The sequence below is a fragment of the Brassica oleracea genome, chromosome C6 (genome assembly GCF_000695525.1).
Source record: "Brassica oleracea var. oleracea cultivar TO1000 chromosome C6, BOL, whole genome shotgun sequence".
Lineage (NCBI taxonomy): Eukaryota > Viridiplantae > Streptophyta > Magnoliopsida > Brassicales > Brassicaceae > Brassica > Brassica oleracea.
The window spans coordinates 5,000,578-5,021,206 of NC_027753.1; the positions used below are offsets into that span (position 1 = coordinate 5,000,578).

The 20,629-nt window shown below is 35.0% G+C and overlaps 4 protein-coding genes across 5 annotated transcripts; 3 read left to right on the forward strand and 1 right to left on the reverse strand.

The window, feature by feature from the left end:
* The first annotated feature begins 3,349 nt into the window (after positions 1 to 3,349).
* LOC106296279 (UPF0505 protein) lies at positions 3,350 to 10,102 on the forward strand. The gene is made up of 23 exons (XM_013732379.1): positions 3,350 to 3,516; positions 3,704 to 3,922; positions 4,004 to 4,034; positions 4,106 to 4,287; positions 4,373 to 4,532; positions 4,730 to 4,826; positions 4,909 to 5,078; positions 5,509 to 5,672; positions 5,871 to 6,062; positions 6,141 to 6,230; positions 6,484 to 6,564; positions 6,643 to 6,798; positions 6,941 to 7,023; positions 7,254 to 7,395; positions 7,476 to 7,559; positions 8,082 to 8,234; positions 8,315 to 8,402; positions 8,771 to 8,845; positions 8,962 to 9,028; positions 9,177 to 9,276; positions 9,436 to 9,552; positions 9,629 to 9,685; positions 9,792 to 10,102. The coding sequence occupies exons 1-23, from the start codon at positions 3,400 to 3,402 to the stop codon at positions 9,900 to 9,902; spliced, it is 2,736 nt and encodes a 911-aa protein (XP_013587833.1). The 5' UTR covers positions 3,350 to 3,399; the 3' UTR covers positions 9,903 to 10,102.
* A 1,397-nt stretch (positions 10,103 to 11,499) lies between these two features.
* Positions 11,500 to 12,800, forward strand: LOC106296628. 2 transcript variants are annotated; one of them, XM_013732808.1, is made up of 3 exons: positions 11,500 to 11,849; positions 11,941 to 12,063; positions 12,645 to 12,800. In XM_013732808.1, the coding sequence occupies exons 1-2, from the start codon at positions 11,599 to 11,601 to the stop codon at positions 12,035 to 12,037; spliced, it is 348 nt and encodes a 115-aa protein (XP_013588262.1). In that variant the 5' UTR covers positions 11,500 to 11,598; the 3' UTR covers positions 12,038 to 12,063; positions 12,645 to 12,800. The 2 variants fall into 2 exon arrangements, with proteins under 2 accessions (XP_013588262.1, XP_013588261.1); XM_013732807.1 differs by lacking the exon at positions 12,645 to 12,800 and having other exon boundaries at positions 11,941 to 12,133.
* LOC106296626 (protein FATTY ACID EXPORT 5) lies at positions 12,698 to 13,621 on the forward strand. The gene is made up of 3 exons (XM_013732806.1): positions 12,698 to 13,003; positions 13,090 to 13,177; positions 13,296 to 13,621. Exons 1-3 carry the CDS (start codon positions 12,802 to 12,804, stop codon positions 13,375 to 13,377), a joined length of 372 nt encoding a protein of 123 aa, XP_013588260.1. The 5' UTR covers positions 12,698 to 12,801; the 3' UTR covers positions 13,378 to 13,621.
* A 3,787-nt stretch (positions 13,622 to 17,408) lies between these two features.
* LOC106298741 lies at positions 17,409 to 19,848 on the reverse strand. Its single transcript, XM_013734888.1, has one exon. The coding sequence runs from the start codon at positions 19,756 to 19,758 to the stop codon at positions 17,653 to 17,655; it is 2,106 nt and encodes a 701-aa protein (XP_013590342.1). The 5' UTR covers positions 19,759 to 19,848; the 3' UTR covers positions 17,409 to 17,652.
* Positions 19,849 to 20,629: the final 781 nt, after the last annotated feature.

Sequence of the window (20,629 nt, forward strand, 5' to 3'; positions counted from 1 at the left end):
GGATTCAACCCATCAATGATTCCAACACGATCAATGAAAAGTTTACCAACATACTTCGGAGTACAGTGTCTCCGCTGAGTGATTCGGTCTCCCACTGAGCATGTATGTTTTTCCACATACTTTGTTACCCAAAACGTGTTTGTCCCATGTTTCACACTCGCTCTGATCGTCCATTCACAACCACTTACCGAACATGTTGTCACAAGGAGAGTTTTCTTTGACTTGTATATTCTAAAGGAGAACCTAAGCCTCACTGCTGTCAACCGCAGCTCTGAAAGCAGTGCATCCTTGCTAACAAAAATCTGGTTGACATAGATACTGTTACCATTTGAACTTCGTCCTTCAATCTTTTAGAAATCTTCAAAACACATATCATCATCTTCCTCATCCTCATCTTCAACCTTTCCATAAACACTGTAATCCTCATCATTCTCGTCCGCTTCAGCAACAATAGAGATATCGACATCCTCCTCCCCATCATCCTCCTCCCCATCGTCCTCCTCCCCATCATGATTTTCATCTTCAACCAAATCATCATCATCATCTTCAAAACATTCATCAGCTTCATCATCTTCTTCCCTGAACTCTGAAACCGTTTTCACCTTGCTACGGCTTGATACACAAATCCGTACTCCAAGCGTTTTGGTTATCTCGAGCAAGTTTCGAACTTGTCTATCACTTGTAACATGAATAGGAGGGGTGTATGGAGCCTGCATCATTTCTGCTGGTAATGAGTAGGTTATCTCCACAGATTTTGTGCTCATGTCCAGGTTATAATCTTCTTGAGCCATTGCAAGAAGTTCAGCATGTGTCGAACCTTCCCCCAAAAAAATGATTCTCGCTCCTTTGACATTATCAACCACAAAATCCCAACGGCAATCTTTCAACAACCATTCTTCATACACTGCATGTAACTGACGCATCATCTGCAAAAATTCAAAATAAAACACATTAGTAAACATAGAGAAAATGAAAGTTTACTAAACATTGACGCAGACGACATACCAGTAAGTCGTCTCAGTAAGTCGTCCAAACAGGTCATTTTTGGAATTGAATTTTAAATAGGACGACTTATAGCTTTGTTTGTTAAAAAAAAACTCTAGATGACTTACTCTGGGATAAAACAGGTTAGTTTTGCATTTGACCGAATTGTGTCAGATATTTGACTTTTCCTTGACGACTTACCAGTAAGTCGTCTCAGGGAAAACAAAAAATTTCAATATTTTATTAAAGCTAGACGACTTATTTGTAAGTCTTCTCAGGTTAGTTTGCAATTCGAAAAAAAAACTTAAATATTTAACTTTATCCAGATGACTTCCTTGAAAGTCGTGCAGGTAGACGACTAACGAGAAAGTCGTCCGAAATAAGTAAGGTTTGACCAGAATCTAGGAAATAAATCTGGATGACTTTGCTTATCCTGGACGACTTTCAAGTAAGTCGGGCGACTTTCAAGTAAGTCGTCTTACTTGTCGACTTCCGTGTAAGTCGTCTGGAAAAAATTAAATATTTAAGTTTTATTTTCCAATTGCAAAAGTAATCTGAGACGACTTACAGATAAGTCATCTAGTTTTAATAAAATATTGAAAATTTTGTTTTTCCGGAGACGACTTATTGGTAAGTCGTCCAGGAAAAATCAAATATCTGACACAATTCGGTCAAATGCAAAACTAACCCGTTTATCCTAGACGACTTACCAGTAACCCGTCTAGGGTATTCTTTAGATTTTTTTTTAACAAACAAAGATGACGACTTACAAGTAAGCCGTCCGTTTGACCAAAAGACTTACCCGTAAGTCTTCTACAGCCAGACTACTTACAGGTAAGTCTTCTACGCGAACAGATCTGGAAAAAATTTCAATTTCATACCTTAAACTAGTGAGATGACTTCCTTAGCACACATAGTCTTCTCCAACCACCCAGAACCTCAAACGAAAGTAACCCACCAAGAATAGTATGCTTGAATGGCTCTATCAACCATAAAATTTTTTGAATCAAAAGCTTGAGTTTTTTGGATGAATATGTAGGTAAAATGAAAGATATGTTGTTTTTAGTTCATAACATGGGAGAAAGAGAGTGTAAATCGATTTTAGGTGCATTAAGAGCTTCAAATTGGTTGTTCATTGTGGTTGGAGTATTGATGGCAATGACAATATTGTAAATACTTGATGATGAGGTTGAAAGAGTAAAAAAGCCATTTTCGAAAAAAAAATTAATGGCATTTTCGTAAATAATGTGAACATGTGGAGTGAATAGAGAAAAAAAAATAAAAAAAAAGGAGATGGTAGTTTACTGTTTGACTTTGAGTTTTGAGTCAAATTTGTAAAAAAACTTTTTTTAGAAGTAGAATCTTTATAGTTTTATTTAAAATATAGCAAAAATGATCACAAACCTAGTTACTTTAAACAAAACTCCAATTCAAATTCAAATAAAAATAAAAGTAAAATTCTAACTAAGAGAATATGTTAATTACGATGTAAAAGTATTTTTTGTAATTAGGGGCTTTAAAATTTCTACAAAATTTGGAGGCTAGCGTCGGCTCTGACTACAAGATATGATCGCTTAAAAGAGCTCATGGACTTCTGGTCAATGCTTCTAGCAACGGCGACGTCTGGACCGTTGTGATGAATTCAAATCATATTGCTCCAACATTTTTCTATGAAATTGGTTGATACACTTATCAAGCTAGTACACAAATGTTTTAGATTTTCGTATTTGGTTCTATTAAACATATATACGTATTTATTTATAAATAAGAGAAAACGAACATATTTGTTTGATTCAGTTATCATATAACTTAGCGAAGGTAAATTGAGTGAGTACATCTCAAGAAAGTAAAGGCCTGAGTCCATTTGTAGGGTGCGTATTCAATTATTGTTTTGATTGTTTTTTTTTTTTGAATTTCAACATTGTCAAATTAAAAAAATTATTTAGAATTAGCTTATACTTGTATAATTTAGTTTGTTAGGGTTCTTTTAGAATTAGTTATTTTAGGTTTTAGAAAATAAATCTCATTTGCTATTAAAATATGTTTGGGTTGCTTTTGTTGGGGTTTTGTTTAAAATAGTATAATTAAACTAAATAATTAACTGATTTTTATAAATTTAGGTTCTATATGTTAAATAAAATATGGGTCATTTAGCTCAGTTTTACAAAATTCATATCCATTTGATTCAAGATTAAATAATTTCATAATTTGTATTCTATGCAAGCTATCTTTTTTATTTGGTTCGGGTTTAGGCTTGAGAATTTTGGTTGGGGTTCCGGATTACAACCATCAACACAAGACAACAAATATACCCACCGGTTAGGCTCGGTTTGACTTTTGATTAAACGACACCGTAACGGTTTCTTTGCAGTCAAAATCACAGATCGTCTCCTCGGAGAAGAATCACAAAAGGCCATGGAGTTCGAGTTCCGGCGTCGCGACTATGGAGCTGACCATGAATCTCATCTCCTTCCTCGCTCACGAACTCAAAAGCACCCTCTTTCCTCTCCAATTGCTTCTCGTCAACACCAGGTCTGCGTATACTCGTATCTATCTACCTTGTGAAAAGCTAATAGCTTTTGTTGAGTATATACTTAATTGTTCTAAGTTTGTATTTCTATCTATTCTCTTATGCCTTGAGATTGATTCTTTAAAGCGGATTGATTGCATTACAATTACAAGACTTGAAAAAAATTGGATCTTTTTTTATAAATTGTAGATGAAAACTGTCAGAGATAACGATCCTCCTGACTTCTTTGATCCATTGAGGGGATTGGATGTGAATGCTTCAGCAGAAGACAAGGTTGAAGAAGAAGAAGAAGCAGATACTTCTCTATCCACTGAAGCGGTGACTCAGGAGCTGACAAAGGAGTGGAAGTCTCTTAAACGTATCTTGATCCAGCGCTTCCCTGTCTCCAAAGTCATTTCTTTTTCTCCAGTTACGTTTCTTCTCTGCATAAACTCTATAGTGTTATCTTTCTTTCTTCTTTTATTAGTACTGATCATACATCTTCTACAGATATCTAATGTAATAACGAAAGGTTTCAAAGGTATGTATGTCTTTTTTTCTTCCTGTAGCATCTCAAGCATATCATAACAGCTCTTGGTCTGATTTATTCAGTTGACACCCCTTCCGCTCAATCACATTTGGAGGAAACAGGCAGCGAAAAGACTTCTCTGGAAGAAACTGCTAAAGTGATAGACCAACAGGAATATCTAGCCAAAGTACGCGAGCTAATAGATGGAATAACCAAAGCTTGGGAGGCTGAAGATCGAGTAACATCGTTAAAGTTATCAATTAAGGTTAATTTGCTAACTTATCAAATCTGTTTTGGTACAAAAAGCTGTAAAATTCTAAAAATGGCAAATTCTATGTTTTGTTCTGCAGGTCACAAAACTTCTGATGGACACAACAGTTTTACAGTTTTATCCTACAGTCTTTGTTGTAGTCACTGACATGCTTGATATGGTTGGGGATATGGTGTGGGAACGGATCAAGGAGAAAGCAGAACATGATGTTGATGGAACAATGATCTGCACCTTACCGAGTATGCATCTCTATTCTAATCCTATAGTTCTGTCACTAAAAAGACCTCTAGTCATGAGCGTAGTGTTATCAAGATTAGAATTACGTGATCTGGGAGTCTGTTCATGATCACAATCAGACTCATAAGTTTATAGCACAACATGGAGTCTTCTAGTTGCAGATTATAATTTTTTTTTCTTGAACCTGTGCTAAAGACAGATGATTTTCAAGCAAGTGATATCTGCCTCGAAGCAAGAGAGACTTGCTATAACTGGTTCTGCAAAGTTGGTTCAGTTCGAGAACTTCTTCCCCGCATGTAAAGCCTCTATCGTTAATAATTCTTCTTACTCATCTTACCTTTTTTTCTTATTTGTTGGCTTTGTTGTCTGTCCCCATAGTTACTTGGAGCTGGCAATTTTACCTTGCTGGCGTTTCCTCATTAATCAACCCAGAGAAGTTCTGGATCGTTTAGTCATGATGGTGAGAGGTCTTGCAGATCCACTGGCATCTTTGTATTGTCGTCTTTATATGGTGCATCGTATGCGGAAGTTGGGTTTCTGCCGTTCAGGTACCCTTATTCTATGTTCTTTCTTTCACATAAATAGTGGATAGACGAATAGTGGACGAGTCATAATGGTTTGTAATATGCTTAACAAGCTTGGCTTTCTTAATCGAAATGAATACATAATTGTAGCCTAGCCACACTTACTTGCTAGTTATGGGAACGAATCCAGATCTTACAAGTCATGAGTTTCCTTGTCATGAGTGAAGGTGTGAAGAGACTAAGGGAAAGCTGTTTAAATTGATTATAGCACAGGGAGATTTCTCGTTCTATCCTTTTGCGTTTAGCATGCTGATGCATAATCTTAGCCACCTCCTGTTCCTGTTTGAGAATTTTAAATGTAGCCTTTTACATGCCAACGTTTAGAGTTCTGTAAGCTGTTTTTTCCTCTTTGAGGAAGACACATAATGTTATATGTTTGACCATGGTATAACAGGATATCTAATCAAATGCGTCAAGGATATTGAAGACGTATTGGCACCTATTTTAGTGGGCAAGGACGGGTGTTCCTGTATTACAGACGACAAAAAGTTGCTTTTTAATTTGATGGAACCAGCCATTGAGTATATAATGAAGTGCTTATTGCTCACTGGACGTCAGGTTAGTAACCGTTCTTGACCAGTTAGTGGCTGAAAGTATTTCGCTCGTATTTTCTTGTTGTTGAGTAGAATCCCATTTCCAACAAGGAATATAACACTTTCATGTGTTTTGAATTTTCTAGAAATATGGCAGATTCTTATTTCTTGCCTTGATTTATGATGAATTGATTGTTCTCCTAACAGTTTGCTTAATGTAAAGGAGAACAATGTGTTGGGCATACTTGAGGAGCTTGGATTTGGAAGGAATAAATCTCAGCCGTCCGACAACTCTTCACACGTGTCCATTTTACTTCATCACCTACTCAAGGCACTTCCATCCGAAATAGTTAGTTCACAAGCTATGGAGATCCTGCATATGATTAAATGCAGCAATGATTGTTCTTTCAGTCAGGTTGTTTCCTCATTTCAGATTGAATAAGCTATACTATCCACTGGGTCTAACCCTTCCTTTTATGTCGTCCTCGATCAGGTTTTGAATTACAGGTTACTTGGAAATAGGTTGTGTGAAGGGAGATCTCAAGAAGGTTTTCTGAGTTCACTCGTCAATGAAATTATGCAGGTTTTAGTGTTTCCTTTTTCTTTCAACAAAACTAAAAACTAAGAATTCATATTCATAGATAAATTTCAAACTTTATGTACCTGCGCTGTTCGTACTTTACGTATGTGTAATCATATACCAAAAGATGCATCTAAGTTCCTCCTCAATAATTATTTTCATAATTAATTAATTATATGTTAACAAAAACTGTGGTAAAGAGAAGGGTGGCGTGGCTTTGCAACATGCTGACATTTACGTCTAAATATTGCAACAGGCTGCTTCTCAGTATCAGACGCTGTATGACTACTTGAGAATTATGGACGCATATGTGGATCTGTTGTTGCAGAACAAGATGGTGAGTCTGAAGTGATAGTTTTTGTACATGAGAATCTCTTATCTCGTTCCTGTTAATCACCAGTTTCAACGGTATCAGGAAAATCATTTGGATGCGCTCTTGGATGCGCTCTTGGATGATATTGTAACTCTAGCTCGTGACAAGTTTCTTTCTGAAGAAGAACAAGCAAGTTTGCAATCCATAATTTTGAAGCTGCTGTCTCATTTCGAGGACTTGCAAAAAGTACTTTCTCTGGTAATACTTTCTTCCCTCTTTCCTTTATATACTTTCAGGCTTTAAGGAAACAGTACCCAACATTCAAATAAAGCCATTGTCTAGTCCCTTGGATGATCTCATTATCAAGTCTTGTTTAACGACTTCTTTGCTTACTTTCTAGAATCATTTCATCGAGATCTTGGATCTTATGTCTGGGACTTCAAAAAAAAGTGTTAACATGCATCTCCTGAGCATGGGTACTAGGTAAAGCGTTCTCCTTTTTCCATCGTTTTTAACGTAAAAGGAAATTCTCACAACTGGATGGGTGACATAGTCCATTGTAAACCGTTGTCAAGTTGATGACCGTTACCTTGCATCTTTAAATATTGGAGATCCTAGTTTGAGGGATCTGTAATTATGATTCTTTTGCTAATGTATTGATTTTCCTTTTCTTTCATGGTTAAAGTATACTCATTTCTTTCTCCTTGGATTAGGAATGGCTGCATATGTGATTCAACAACCGTGCAATTGCTTTTTGAAGTTTCTCAGGGTCTTTATGATGCTACAGATTTCGTTAACATAAAGGATGATGATAATCGACAGACATCACATTTAATTTCTCGCTTTGTTGAGATGGTACCTAAGTTACACTTACCATTGAGTACTTTCTCGTTTGTGTTAAGCTTGTTGATTCTGACTTAACTTTTGATGCTTAGGTTGATTATGGGGCAGAAAGGGAACGCCAGTTGTTGTTTTTGGCGGAGTGTCGTGGCGCCTTTAGTGGGATTCATGAACTTAAGGTCAGCAATCAATTATTTTGTATCAGTTTCAGTTATGAATACTGCTATACCTGTGGAGGACCCTGTCTAGTTCTTTTACTTCTTGAAAGAGTTTCGTTATGAAGTAATTAGTTAATTACGGTGCATACCTATTATATAGTCCTTTCTTGCGTGGTGAAGTCTCATTTGCAACATTTTATTTATCTGGTGGGCAAATCACGAAGTTTTAAGGTAGGCATACAGGAATTTGCAACATAATATGAATTAGGTGAACGCTCTGGAAACTACTACAATATCTGATTAGAAAATGGTACATTATGAGAAGTGAGCACTCATAATGGGAAAAGGACTCATGGATCATATACACAGTAACTATAGAAAGGGAACAAGGGCTAGAAGTGCTTCATATGTGCTTTATTTTTGCTATGGGTGCTGTATTCCTCATTTATTTGCACTAGCGCTTGACACAAATAAAATCTATAAAAATGTTTGATTGGCTCAATGTTGTAATAATTTATACTGTGTTATGGTCACTGGCTGCAGGAGACACTTGTCCGTTCAAGCAACACCTTGGCAGTAAAAGCAGGAAAGAAGCATATCAACTTTGTAAAGTCTTGCCTAGCATTCAGCGAAGTTACCATTCCATCTGTTACAGTTCCTACAAAACAGATAAATCTTTATCTCGAAACTGCTGAGGTGTGTCTTTTTTTCTTATTTGTAGTATTTTGCACTCAAAAGTCAAAGTATGGACTTACGTACTGAAACATGATTTAAAGGTTGCGCTTTTAGGTGGTTTGATTTCTCATACCGATGGACTGGTCATGTCAGCTGTTGAGTGTCTAGAGGATGTAGCGCCAACAGATGGTGAGTTTATTTGTCTAAACATGTTTAATTTATCTACTTGACACTAGATGAACAAGTGAGAAGTAATAAAACTAGTCTGTTAATTGTAGCCACCCTAAAACCACTGACCTGCTTTAATTTTTGTAGCTAATAGACGATTCTAAGGGCCGGTGGTAGGCTTAGAGGATTATCTTTGTTCTTCGTCACTCTAGGCTTCTTTGTTTTGTTTTGTTTTTCCCATTTTCATATGGTTTTTCCCATTTTCATATGTTCATTAGGGTCTTTTTATTTTATTTTTTGTAGATAGATGTAGAGGCCTTATCGTTCTGTAAATTGATTTGCGTCTGGTTTTTCGATGGTATAACATCTTGTACGTTTTTCTCAATCAGGTTTAAAGTCAATTGATGCGGATAGTATGGCGTCGGTGGTATGCAATTTGTGCAGCCTCTTGGTAATGGTTCCAGGTAAACTGAGGAAGCTCTTGGATTGCTTTTGCTATATGATTTTTACCGCTTTGGTCTGTCCTTAATATCACAGCTTCATAACTGAGATTTTTTTTTTTGTATATTCAATTGGAAAGGTAATCCTGAGAAAGGCGTGTTGGAGATCCTTAAGAGCATATTTTCTGCTACTTGCTCTAGTTCATGGTATGTTTCTCATGAGGACTGTACTGACCTTGACAAAATGGACATACTTTCGCTTCTTTGCCTCTGTTTTTAGTGTCTTTTTTTTTTTCTTTATTACGTTTTACCTCCCCTTCTGGCTTTTTGGTTGTGATATTTCGTGATGTTGTAGGGCAATGTCGAGATTGAAGGTGAAGATACTTTGTGCTATCATTTCACTCTTGTCGACACTTGCCCAGGATAATCTGCCTTACCGTTCTGCCAATCCAGAGGTATGTATTATATATGGCTCTCGTCATCTTATTACATGTAAAACATTTGTTGAAATGTTGAAATGCTTTGGTGAGGGCAGCTGTGTTTCAGATGGCTGAATCTAAATCTAAACTTGTGTTAAAGAAAGAGTTTGAGATGTATTTTTTTTGTGTGTGCAGATAATTGGAAACGATTTACTGTTCTTTGGTGATTCGTCATACAAGAATGAACTTGTCTCTTGGAGTCAGCTAGTTGTAGGTGAACTTGTAGACGCTATTGAACAAGAATCTTCACAGGTCGGAATCTACTCTCACTATTCCAATTTTGTTTTGTTCTCTTAATCAACTTGAGTTTACATGATATTATTTGCAGACTGCTCGCGGGAACATTGCGCTTGAAGCTTGCAATTGCATATCATCAGCACTAGTTGTACTGTTCTTCTCCTAAGTTTTTTCATTTCCTTTTCTCATTCCTGAATAAACTAAAACTATTCGTTTTAACTGGGTTGGTGACATACCTCTTTGATGATGTGCAGATGAATGAGAAAGTCTCACAACTTTGCTCGAGACTGCTCGAAACAGCAAAAGGTTGTTTGGGTGCCACGGACAGGTACCTTGAAGCCACTAAGCAATCACTCCATTTATGATGATTCCTCATTTGCCTACCAAGTGAATATTGTTTAATTATGTGCGTGTGTGACATTGTCGAATAACATTTTTGAAGCTTGTTACATCTGAGAGGGTTAACGTTTTAACCGCGCGTCAATTGTGTTTCATATTCAATCACATTTTAATCTTGTGAATCACGTCTTAAACCAAAAGTTTGGTAATATCTTTTTTTGTCAAACTCTGCGTACTTCACGTATGTTATTGCTACGTACAAATTTGATTATTTATGCGTATTGTAAAGGCCTATTTGTTTCTCTATCCGGATGAACCATTTGGACGATAGATGAAACTTTTGTTTGTTTAGACACTAAAAGTGCAACTCATCCAGATGAATCATCCGAATGACTTTCAGAAATTTAGGTTTAATTTTAAAGTCCATCCAGCTAAACCAATTTAGATCATTTGAATGGAGATGGTTTATTCAAAATGGTATAATGTCTATTATGCCTTAATGTAATTCACAAATTACAAACCTAAACATAGGCTTCGAATGTTTATAACCGCTCTGCTCCGCACCGCAGTTAACAATAACAAAAATCTTTACATATATCATATATCTATACGTTTTTATAACTGTTAAAACCGCACCGCAGTTGAACCGTTTGTCCCGCACCGCTCAAACCGCAGTCACCATTCGGAGCCATAATATCATTTTGTCACACACGAAAACTGACAAAACCACAAAAACGCGTTTTTCCGCGAATACCTAAAAACCAATTTTTTCACGTCAAAACCCCAAAACGCATTTTCCCGCCAAAATTGGAAAAACGTGTTTTACGCCAAAATTGCAAAAAGGTGTTTTCCCGCCATAACCTGTTTTCCCGCCATAACGTGATTTCCCGCAAAAATTGCAAAAACGCGTTTTCACGTGGAAACTCCAAAAACGTATTTCCCGCAAAAATCGCAAAACGCATTTTCTCGTCAAAATTGCAAAATATCGTTTTCCGGCCAAAATCGAAAAATTTTGTTTTCCCGCCAAAACTGCAAAAACGCGTTTTTTCGTCAAAATCAGAAAATCTCGTTTTCCGGCCAAAATCAAAAAATTCCGTTTTCCCGTCAAAACCGAAAATCTCGTTTTCCCGCCAAAACCGCAAAAACGCTTTTTCCCGCCTAAATCGCAAAATCTCGTTTTCTGGCCAAAATCGAAAAGTGAGTTTTCCCGCTAAAACCAAAAAATCTTGTTTCCCCCCCTAAAACCGCAAAAAAAACTCGTTAATTTTGAAATAATTATAATGTAAATATATTAGATTAAATAATTAAATATAATATAGTTAAAATTAATATCAAATATATGATTAAATCAATATAAGGGTATTTTGATAATTTGTTTACTAAACTCATTTAGATGGAATTGAAAATAAAGAAACAAACATAAGATTCATTTAGCTGATTCATCTAGATGAGCTATTTGGATGTACAAACAAACAGTCACAAAAATCTGAATGGATCATCTAAATAGATCATACAAATGGTGAAACAAACAGCGCCCAAATAAGCCAAAAAGGAAAAGATAAGAAGAAAAAAAACCATTACATTACATGGTGACGTGGCTACATAAGACTGGCACAAAATCTATCTCCGCCATACTCAGACAGGAAACATATCTTCAACTAGATTTTTTTCTTTCTCCAACATTGTCAAGAAAAAAAGAGAAGAGAAGTGTGAGTCCAGAAAATGTTGTGCGCATGTTACCATCAGCCATTACCTGCCAGTACTAGCGTCTTGAACCGGCACGCGAAGCAAACAGGGAGTCTGGGAACAAAACAAGTGTTCTTGTTCTTATCCTCATCTCCTTCAACTTCAAGCTTAAGAGGACATCAATGGCAAATCTGTAACTATCCAAAAATTGGGCTCAGATTAAAACCAAAAGCTAGTGTGGTGCCTCCGTCTGAATCTGGTGATATCACCACCTTCCTCCTAGTAAGGTACACATATTTTATCTCTGCTCTCCAATTTATTAGTATTTACTGAGAAATAGAAGTAGTTATTTGTGTTGAATTGTTTACTTATTTGCAGTGTAGCATTGATCTCAATGTATTTGGTAGCGAACTTTGTGGTTCCGTCTTTGCTTTTCAAGTCGCTCCAAGGTGAAGAGGAGGAAGACTCCGATTGAGAACTTTCAAGTCCCCTTGATTTGAAGTAATGCTTTGTTACATTAAACTTTTTGTTACTTTAATCTTAGCTCAATTCATCTAATTTCTGCGTTTGATTTTGTGTCATCTAATATATTTAAAACTAGATCTAGAATTCATATAAGGTTTAACATATATATACAACTAACATTCGCATTTTATTCTACCATGCATCCATAAAGTAATCAAATATAAAATAATACAAAATATTAGAATCCGAAGAGACTTAAACTAGTATATTAGACATTTTTTCAATCAAAAAGAACTTAACGAGCTATTAAGAGCACGTTTACTTGTTGATCTATATATAATAACTCAAAATAATTGATTATAGATTTAAAGTGGAATTTAGTACAAGATAAACCGATAAGATTAAGACCTACAAAAAGTTATTATTCCTGTGTGAGGTGCATGAAACCACTATATGTAATGGAGAAGCTTATCTTATCCGATGATTAAACTTATTAAAACATTCCTTTAATCACAATAAAAATATGATTCAGAATGAGGGTATAATAATAATTTCATCAGATCATGAGATCTAAATAAGTGGGGAGAGTTGTTGAATATTATTATTCCTACTTCTAGAGATCCGTTGACGAAGAAAACGCCGAAGCGGACTTCTTCCACACGCGCTAACCACCACACTCCCTTCGTTATAAAATCTCCATTATTAATCGTTCGGACAAAGAAACCAAACCATCTCTCCGCAACATTCCACATCAAGAACAAGAAGAATAAGAAGATGCACGATTTCTGCTTCACTATCCCGTACGGGATGCTCCTGATGGTCGGAGGATCTATGGGTTATTTCAAGAAAGGAAGCATCGCATCTCTCGCTGGAGGTGCAGGCACTGGTCTCCTCGTCCTTCTCGCTGGTTTCATCACCCTCAAGGCTTTCGAGAAGAAGAAGAAGTCTCCTGTCTTCGCTGTCGTTCTCCAGACAGGTTTGTTCCTGTCCTAGCATCAAATCTTGTCGTGTTCCCATTTTGGATCTCGAGACCTTACGTGTGGTTTTGTTTTCTTGATACAGTGATTTCAGCTGGTCTTACGTTCGTGATGGGACAACGGTACTTGAAAACTCAGAAGATCATGCCGGCTGGTTTGGTTTCTGGGATCAGGTCATTTTCTATACAAAACATTAGCTGATAATTAATTGTTTAACTTCGGTTATAACCTTTAACAGAAAAAAAAAACTTCGGTTATAACCTGACAAACTATGTGTATGTGTGTTTGCAGTGGTCTCATGACATGTTTCTACCTATACAAGATCTTAACCGGTGGCAACCACATACCAAAAACAACAACGAAAGCTGAATGATGCTCATGCACTCTTGTTTTTTCAATGTATTCTCCAATTGTTGAGATCAAGTATATGAATTTTTGGATTTAATATACTATGTATGGTGTACACAATACTCTTTGTGTTTACGCTTTAGAGAGATTTTTTTTATGTTGGTCCTTAGGTGAACATGTTTATTCTGCATCTGAGATTATAGTTCCTAATGTAACCATCTGAAATTATAGTTTCTGATCGCTTTTAATAAATGTATTTTCTTGGTTTATATACGAAAAGCTTTGATCTGTGAGAGATAATCTCATGACTGAGTAGAAAAGATACCAAACCTATAGATACTAAGCAGGGCAAATGAAAAGATACTAAAGCAAAAGATCACACAGGTGAGATTGGTTTTTGATATTCCTGTATTTTTTCGACTTAGGGAAACAAACAATCTTGTACATGAGTTCCATATCCTAGAGAAAATGTGGAGGCTAATTAACTCATCATATGGGCTCATAACCATACTCTTTCCTGCTCTGCTTCCTGTTTCATAAGTTTCTTCATTCGTTTGCTCTAGTTTTGGTTGTGGTCTTCATTTCCTTCAGCTGAAGCAACAATGTTATATGCATTATCATCACCTATGGTGTGGCAATGTTTCAGCTGGCTCAACATCTCGATTGTCCTCCCAACAATACTATAATTATGGAAACGATTTCCTCCACCAATGGCTGTTCACTGGATTAAAACGAAGTGTAGCAGAACGAGGAGAGATATGTAATCGGTCCAAAGTGCATCTTTGTAATTTTGTTCTGATAAACAGTCCGAAATTTGAAGCCATTCTAAGCGGGAAAAGGTGTTTTGGATATTAATGCCGGTAAAATTACTCTGTTCAACCCAACCTGTGAAAACCCAACCCATATTAAACACAACCCATCTATATTATTAAAAGAGAAGTACCAATTTGAAAATGTTCTTATTTCATTAATTAAACTCCCTATTTTTTTACTTGTCTTTTTCAGTTTCATTTATAAAATATCCTAAAACGAATAAAACTGCATAATTTATTACTTGTCTTTTCAGTTACATTAATGAAATATGCTTAAATGAATTTAAACTTTCTATTTTATTGTTTGTCTTTTTCAGTTACCTTAATAAAATATCTTTAAATAAATTTGGACATAATGTCATTTAATCAACCAAAAAAACTCATGAATTATCCTTACGTGCATAATTTTAATAATGGAGATTTTAAAAAACGTGCATCATTAAAATGTTACCTAAAACATGCAGCACTAATATATAACATGCATCAATAAAACAAGAATTTGACTCACACAATTGTACGGATATTATTTTCAGTTGATTAAATTTATTAAAAAAATAATCAATTTAAATTGTTATTATCATTGAATATAATTATTTTTGACATAATTTAAATTTTCGTTTACATCAAAACTTATCATATTTTAGGATAATTTTAATTTAAAATGTAATTTTCATATTTTTTTCATATTTTTCAAACAAATTCTAAAAATATTTTTTAAATATTTTGTTATAATTTTTAAAAAAATATTGAGTTGCATTTCAAATAAAAAGGCAAATATATTAAAAATATTCTAATTAAAATATGTAAAGTTTAATATAGTTTTAAAGAAATGGTCAAAATAAAAAAAAAATTACACATAAAAAAAATCATGATTTTTGTTAAGTGGGCGGATCATTATTTATATGATATCGCACACGAAAATTTTTTTTCGGTTTTTACAATTATCTAATTAACTCTATATACTCATTTTTTTATATTTTTTTATATGATATCACATATTCGTAAAAAAATAGATAGTTTAAGATGCAAAAAAAAATATTTACTTAATGAATATAATATGAACGAATATTACGCACGGATCAGGGTCTAGTAAACATTATAATAGGATTACAAGCCCAGAGAAAAATAACTATGTAGAATATAAATATATTTACATATTATAACGCATATTTGTTGACAAAAAAAAATAAAGCATATTTAAATTTTGTTTGTTAGTATAATGCATATTTATCTATTTTGTCACAGATATCTCTGTAGTATCTCTGATGAATATGAAAAAATTAAAATAATTGGAGTTGTTAAGATGAGTAAGAGTAGAAAAAAAAATACTTAGACACTATTATATAGATGATTGAAAATTTCACTCATATTGACATTGTACACAAGATGCTGGAAAATGTTTTAAGTTTGTTATTATGTTTAAGAACAAGATGTTTATTAAAATTTTCCATTAGTTTTGGGTTAAAGGTTTGCAAGTAAATTTCTTTTGAGTTGTGGGAACATGACTTTAAATTTATAACAAGAAATTCAAACAAACATATAATCGCGGATCAAAATCTAGTTTCTTTATTAATACTTTAAATTCGTTATCAGTAGATACTAAAAATTGTTCAAGTTTTAATGTTAGATACATGAATTTAGTTGCACTCACCTACTCTATTACTATAAGATTTTGTTTGTTGAGACTTATTTTTATTAATACTTTAAAATCATTATCATAAGATACTAAAAACGATTCAGCTATTTAAAGTTAGATATTCTAATTTAGTTGCACTTATATCTAATCAATTATTGAGAAGATTTGTTTGCCGAGAAACTCTTTTTGGTAATGGTTATAGTGATGCTAAAGAATATTCTCCATCTCCAGAACTTTAACGAAAGAATATCTTATATAAAAAAAATTAATTTTTAAAAATATTTGAATGTTACCGAAATATTAGTATATATATGTTATTAAAAAATGTCGTGGTTGTTATGCTAAATAGAAAACTAAAATTTTACAATTTAAAATGAAAATATATATTCAAAATTCATTTTTGAGAATATATTGATTTGAAGTCGATTAACCAAATTCCAGTTATTGTTTTGATTTGAAACAGTTAGATTGAAAAGGAAACCAAGTAAACTGGTGTTAAAAATTAAACATATAGTCTTTTACGCCTGCTGATAAAGACAATGAAAAGCAGAAAAAAAAAAACAAAAAAACAAAACTTGAAAAAGCTCTTAAAAAACTTGACTGTTTTTAGAGAAGGAAGAAAATATGAAAGAAAGAAGAAAATAAAACAAAACTCACGCAAAGAAAAATGAGTTGATAACTCTGATTTTCAACTGAAAATCTTTGGGTAAAGTACAGATTCTAATGTACTCATAGAAACAATAGCAAAATCACTCAACTCTTTTTTCAACTCTTTTCACAATAAAAATCAATCCATATATGAATAACACTAGATCATTTCAACTCTTAGATTGAATAACAATAGATTTTAAATTCTTTTACTTATGATATTATAAATACAAGAACCAATAACACTAGATTTAAAATCTTTGGGTAAAGTACGGATTCTAATCTAGTTTTGTTATCTAGGGTAGTCCCCGATTTAAGACTCCAAAAATGAAAGAGTTACATAATAGTCGCAGTTTACTACTATTTTGTAACTACAATCATATTTTTTTCATAAAAATCATAAGATTTGCTACCATTTTGCAATCATACAATAAATATATATAGTAAAACATTTGTGATAGTATTTTGAAACTAATGTCTCACAAAATATTTTAAATACAAAAATCAATAACACTAGATTTATAAAAAGAAAATAAAATCAAAAATTGAATAACAGCAGATTTTCCTTAGATTTAAATTCTACTCAAATTTGTTAATGAATAACACCTTAATTTTTTTTACATTTTGGTTTTGACTATGTAGCTTTACATTGATCATCCTTTCAGCTTGAGATGGGCATGTGACTTTCGTGGACCGATTGTCTTCTTTCGTTATTCAGTGGCATTGGACTGGATCTGGAGACTGGAGTAGGGTGAAACCCACCTCCAACACTAACTACAATGGATACAACGTCCTATTTTCTTTCCACCTCCAACACTAACTACACCTATCGCTATGTATTCTTTCCAAACATAGGCTTTAAACTTTTGTTTGATTGAAATAACAGTTTGTGCCACACTATCTTCACAACACAAGGAAAGGTGCAATGACATTTGAAATGTTCTTGTACCATACTCGAACCATAATGGACCAGAAAACTGATTACAAAAGTTTATAAACAGAACGGTTTATCTTTTCTCTCAAATCATAAACCGAGAATTCAAAATAGTATTGATTCCCTCATTTGATATTTCTTTCGGATACTAACCAAGTAAAGCTTCTCTGTCTAATCCAAAAGGGCTAAAAAAAACATCACACCGAAAGAATTGATAATGTGTGACATCGTTGTCTTGGCTCCTCTTGAAAAGTTTCAGACACAAACTAGCTAAGCAGAAGCTTCAAATTTGATCTTGTTTCCACTGGTGTTCGATTCTCTGATCTTCCTCAAAGTCTTCTCTACTTCCATAATACGTGCCTCCAACTTCAACTCTTTCTCCCTTATCGAAAGATTCCTCAGTTTCAGTTTTTCAAGAATATCTTCTCTTCTTTTCTCATTGCATCTCCTCTTTTCACTTTCTTCGTGAAGCCAACATTCAGCTTTCTTGGCCTCATCAGCGATCGTACTCCTCTTCCCTGGAGTATCTCCAGTTTCATTAACCTCATTATCACAAACTTGCTTCGTCATCTGTTGTATGTTGCTCGCAGTTTCATCATACTCCTCGTTCTTTGCCTCTATTTTCACTGAAGCAAGCTTTTGACAAGGCCCTGAATCATCATCACTATCCATCACCTGAAACTTTCTTCTTCTTTTTCCAAGCGGCTCAGAAACATCTCCTCCAGCTTTATCTGCATCGCTATACTTCCTCCTAGATCTAATTTGAGCAATGGTCATGTTATCTTCTTCTTCTTCATCCATATAACTCTCCTCATCATCCTCTTGAGCTCCCTTCTTCTTCCAGCTTGAAGATACAAGACTGTTCACCAGCTCATCTATCTTATCTTTGTTTGCTAATCTACGCATACTAGATCTTGTGCATGTTGCCGGAAAGCCTTCTTCCAGATTTTGAACTACCTGGCTCAAAGGCAGTACCTTGGGAGATACACCAACATCATCATCATCAGTTGTTTCTTTCTGCATCTCTGAAACTGACTTCACCCACCAGTCTCTGTATCTTACAGTAACAGAACCTGAAGCAAGTCGAGAAGGCATGTACAGCTTCAAACCATCAAGGGATTTGTTGTAATCATCCCAAGCCTCCTTTTCTGTCAAGTCTCCATGACGAGTTACCAAACCAGGAAGATCCTGAGCCAAACCAAACTGCATTGCCACTATATTCGGATAGTAACTCTCCACAAAACCATCTCCAACAAGCTGAGCAACTCTCACACACCTAGCAAAAGAAGCAAACTCATCCCCAAGACTCTTATCAACAGTCACCCACTTAGCTTCTTCAACGTAAACCCGAAGTGGGTCCCAGTTCCTCAAAGTCTTAGTGTACGGACGCCACTCGAAATCATCAAACGTTAATCTCACATTCTTATGTCTTTGCTGAAGACTGTCCCATTGAGCTATTCTTGGTTCACCTTTGGGGATATCTCTAGGCTTTGGTCTCACGTTCTTGAACCTCTCCCAAGTCCATACTTGAACTAACTTCAACAAAGACTTGAGATTGAGTTTGCCATCACAGTCTCCTCCTCTACCAAAGCCACTGATTTGACCCAGATCTCTGTATACACCGGCGAGAACAGCAGGGGCAAGAGCAATCCTTTCACCTCTAGCTAAACGAACAGCAATGGGAACAACACGTTTCGAGATAGAGCGATGGGATCTCGCAGGAAAGACGTATAAGGAAAGCCACAAAACAAGGAAAGCTTCATGCTCCAGATCACCTCTACCGAAGAATCTCGAAGTCCATGGCTCTTCCCTCACAAAATCATGTCCAGCCTTCTTCTCTTGCCATGCTTTCTCCAGCTTCTCCACCGCGTCTTTCATCTCGGAGCTGTGTACAGAGTCCGAAACAGGGGAGCCCAGAACAGACAATCCAAGAAGAACCATCACATCCTCTAAAGTTATTGTTGCTTCACCCCAAGGGAACACGAAAGAGTTCGTTTCAGGAGACCATTTCTGAGAAACAGAGAGAAGCAGAGACGGGTTCTTTGTGATGTTGTAAGTCGAGGCCTTGATGGCTTCAAAGATCCCAGCTTTTCTCCATGTGGGTTCGTGTAAAGCTTCCATCTTTCCAACCCAGGAGACGAAACGACGCTCTGCTACCCAAAACCCAGATAAGGATTTTCCGGAAGACAAGCGCTTTAGCAACTCTGAAGGAGATGATGAAACAGAGAGAAGTTGACGGGGAAGCTCGGCTACGGCTACGGAAGAGGTAGCGATGGGTTTTAGGAAGTGGGTTTTGATAAAGGTGTGACCTTTCTCAGAAACCATGACTTCTTCTCTCTCTTCAGTGATGGAGTGTGATGAAGATGGGGTCGCCATGGAGAAGAAGGAGGAAGCAAGCAAAGTTAGGGATTTAGAAAGTCAAGAAGTGATCAGTGTTTGCAATGTATAGGCACAGAAAAATGGTGGAGAGTGAACGTAACACTTGCTTTATTTGGCAAACAAGCAAATGCTATTTTCTTCTTGCTCAATAAATGTTGACGGTACAACAAAAAATATTAACTGGCAAACTGTTGTATAAATTTTGGTTTTTAAATTTCGCTTTCTCTCTCTACCTAAATGATTGCATTTGTTGTGTTTACCAAAAATAATTAAAATTGATTATAAATGCATTATTTTATGTTTAATTATTTTAATAAGTTTAAATTAATACTATTTGAATAATGATAATTTTTTTTTTTGAAATTTACAACTTATTATTGGTAACTATTAAAAATTGCATAAAATAACAAAACATTTATCCTCTCAATTTTTTAATAAATGAAATTTTAGATTAAAAAAACATTTAATTATTTATATTTTTTCAACAAAAAATATTATTAACTATTCAACTAACTACAATTCGACCAATAATAAAATAGATTGCATTATACGGTTAGTCATATAACATAAATTGTTAATAAATTTTCACTACAAGAAAACATAATCTTAACGAGGGCGGTTTTTCTCGTGAGTTCGTCGTAAAAGAGGCTTTACGACGAATTAGCGAGGAACCGCGTTTGCTCGTTACTCATCTGTCGTAACACATATTTCCTCGCTAATTCGTCGTAACTTAGCGAGGAATATATTTCGTCGTAAAGACGAAGTAGATCATTTCGTCGTAAAGACCACGTCAATATTCCACGTAATGAGGTCGCTATATTTCCTCGTAAATACCTCGAAACGAGTTCCTCGTAAACTACACGTAAAT

Excerpts from the sequence above, each read along its gene's own strand:
- LOC106296279 (XM_013732379.1), top strand. The coding sequence starts at position 3,400 with ATGGAGTTCGAGTTCCGGCGTCGCGACTATGGAGCTGACCATGAATCT. Across the intron at positions 6,565-6,642 it reads TGTTGTTGCAGAACAAGATG|GAAAATCATTTGGATGCGCT; the intron begins GTGAGTCTGAAG and ends CAACGGTATCAG. Across the intron at positions 9,029-9,176 it reads GCTACTTGCTCTAGTTCATG|GGCAATGTCGAGATTGAAGG; the intron begins GTATGTTTCTCA and ends GTGATGTTGTAG.
- LOC106296628 (XM_013732808.1), top strand. The coding sequence starts at position 11,599 with ATGTTGTGCGCATGTTACCATCAGCCATTACCTGCCAGTACTAGCGTC. Across the intron at positions 11,850-11,940 it reads ACCACCTTCCTCCTAGTAAG|TGTAGCATTGATCTCAATGT; the intron begins GTACACATATTT and ends ACTTATTTGCAG.
- LOC106296626 (XM_013732806.1), top strand. The coding sequence starts at position 12,802 with ATGCACGATTTCTGCTTCACTATCCCGTACGGGATGCTCCTGATGGTC. Across the intron at positions 13,004-13,089 it reads CGCTGTCGTTCTCCAGACAG|TGATTTCAGCTGGTCTTACG; the intron begins GTTTGTTCCTGT and ends TTCTTGATACAG. Across the intron at positions 13,178-13,295 it reads GGTTTGGTTTCTGGGATCAG|TGGTCTCATGACATGTTTCT; the intron begins GTCATTTTCTAT and ends GTGTGTTTGCAG.
- LOC106298741 (XM_013734888.1), bottom strand. The coding sequence starts at position 19,758 with ATGGCGACCCCATCTTCATCACACTCCATCACTGAAGAGAGAGAAGAA.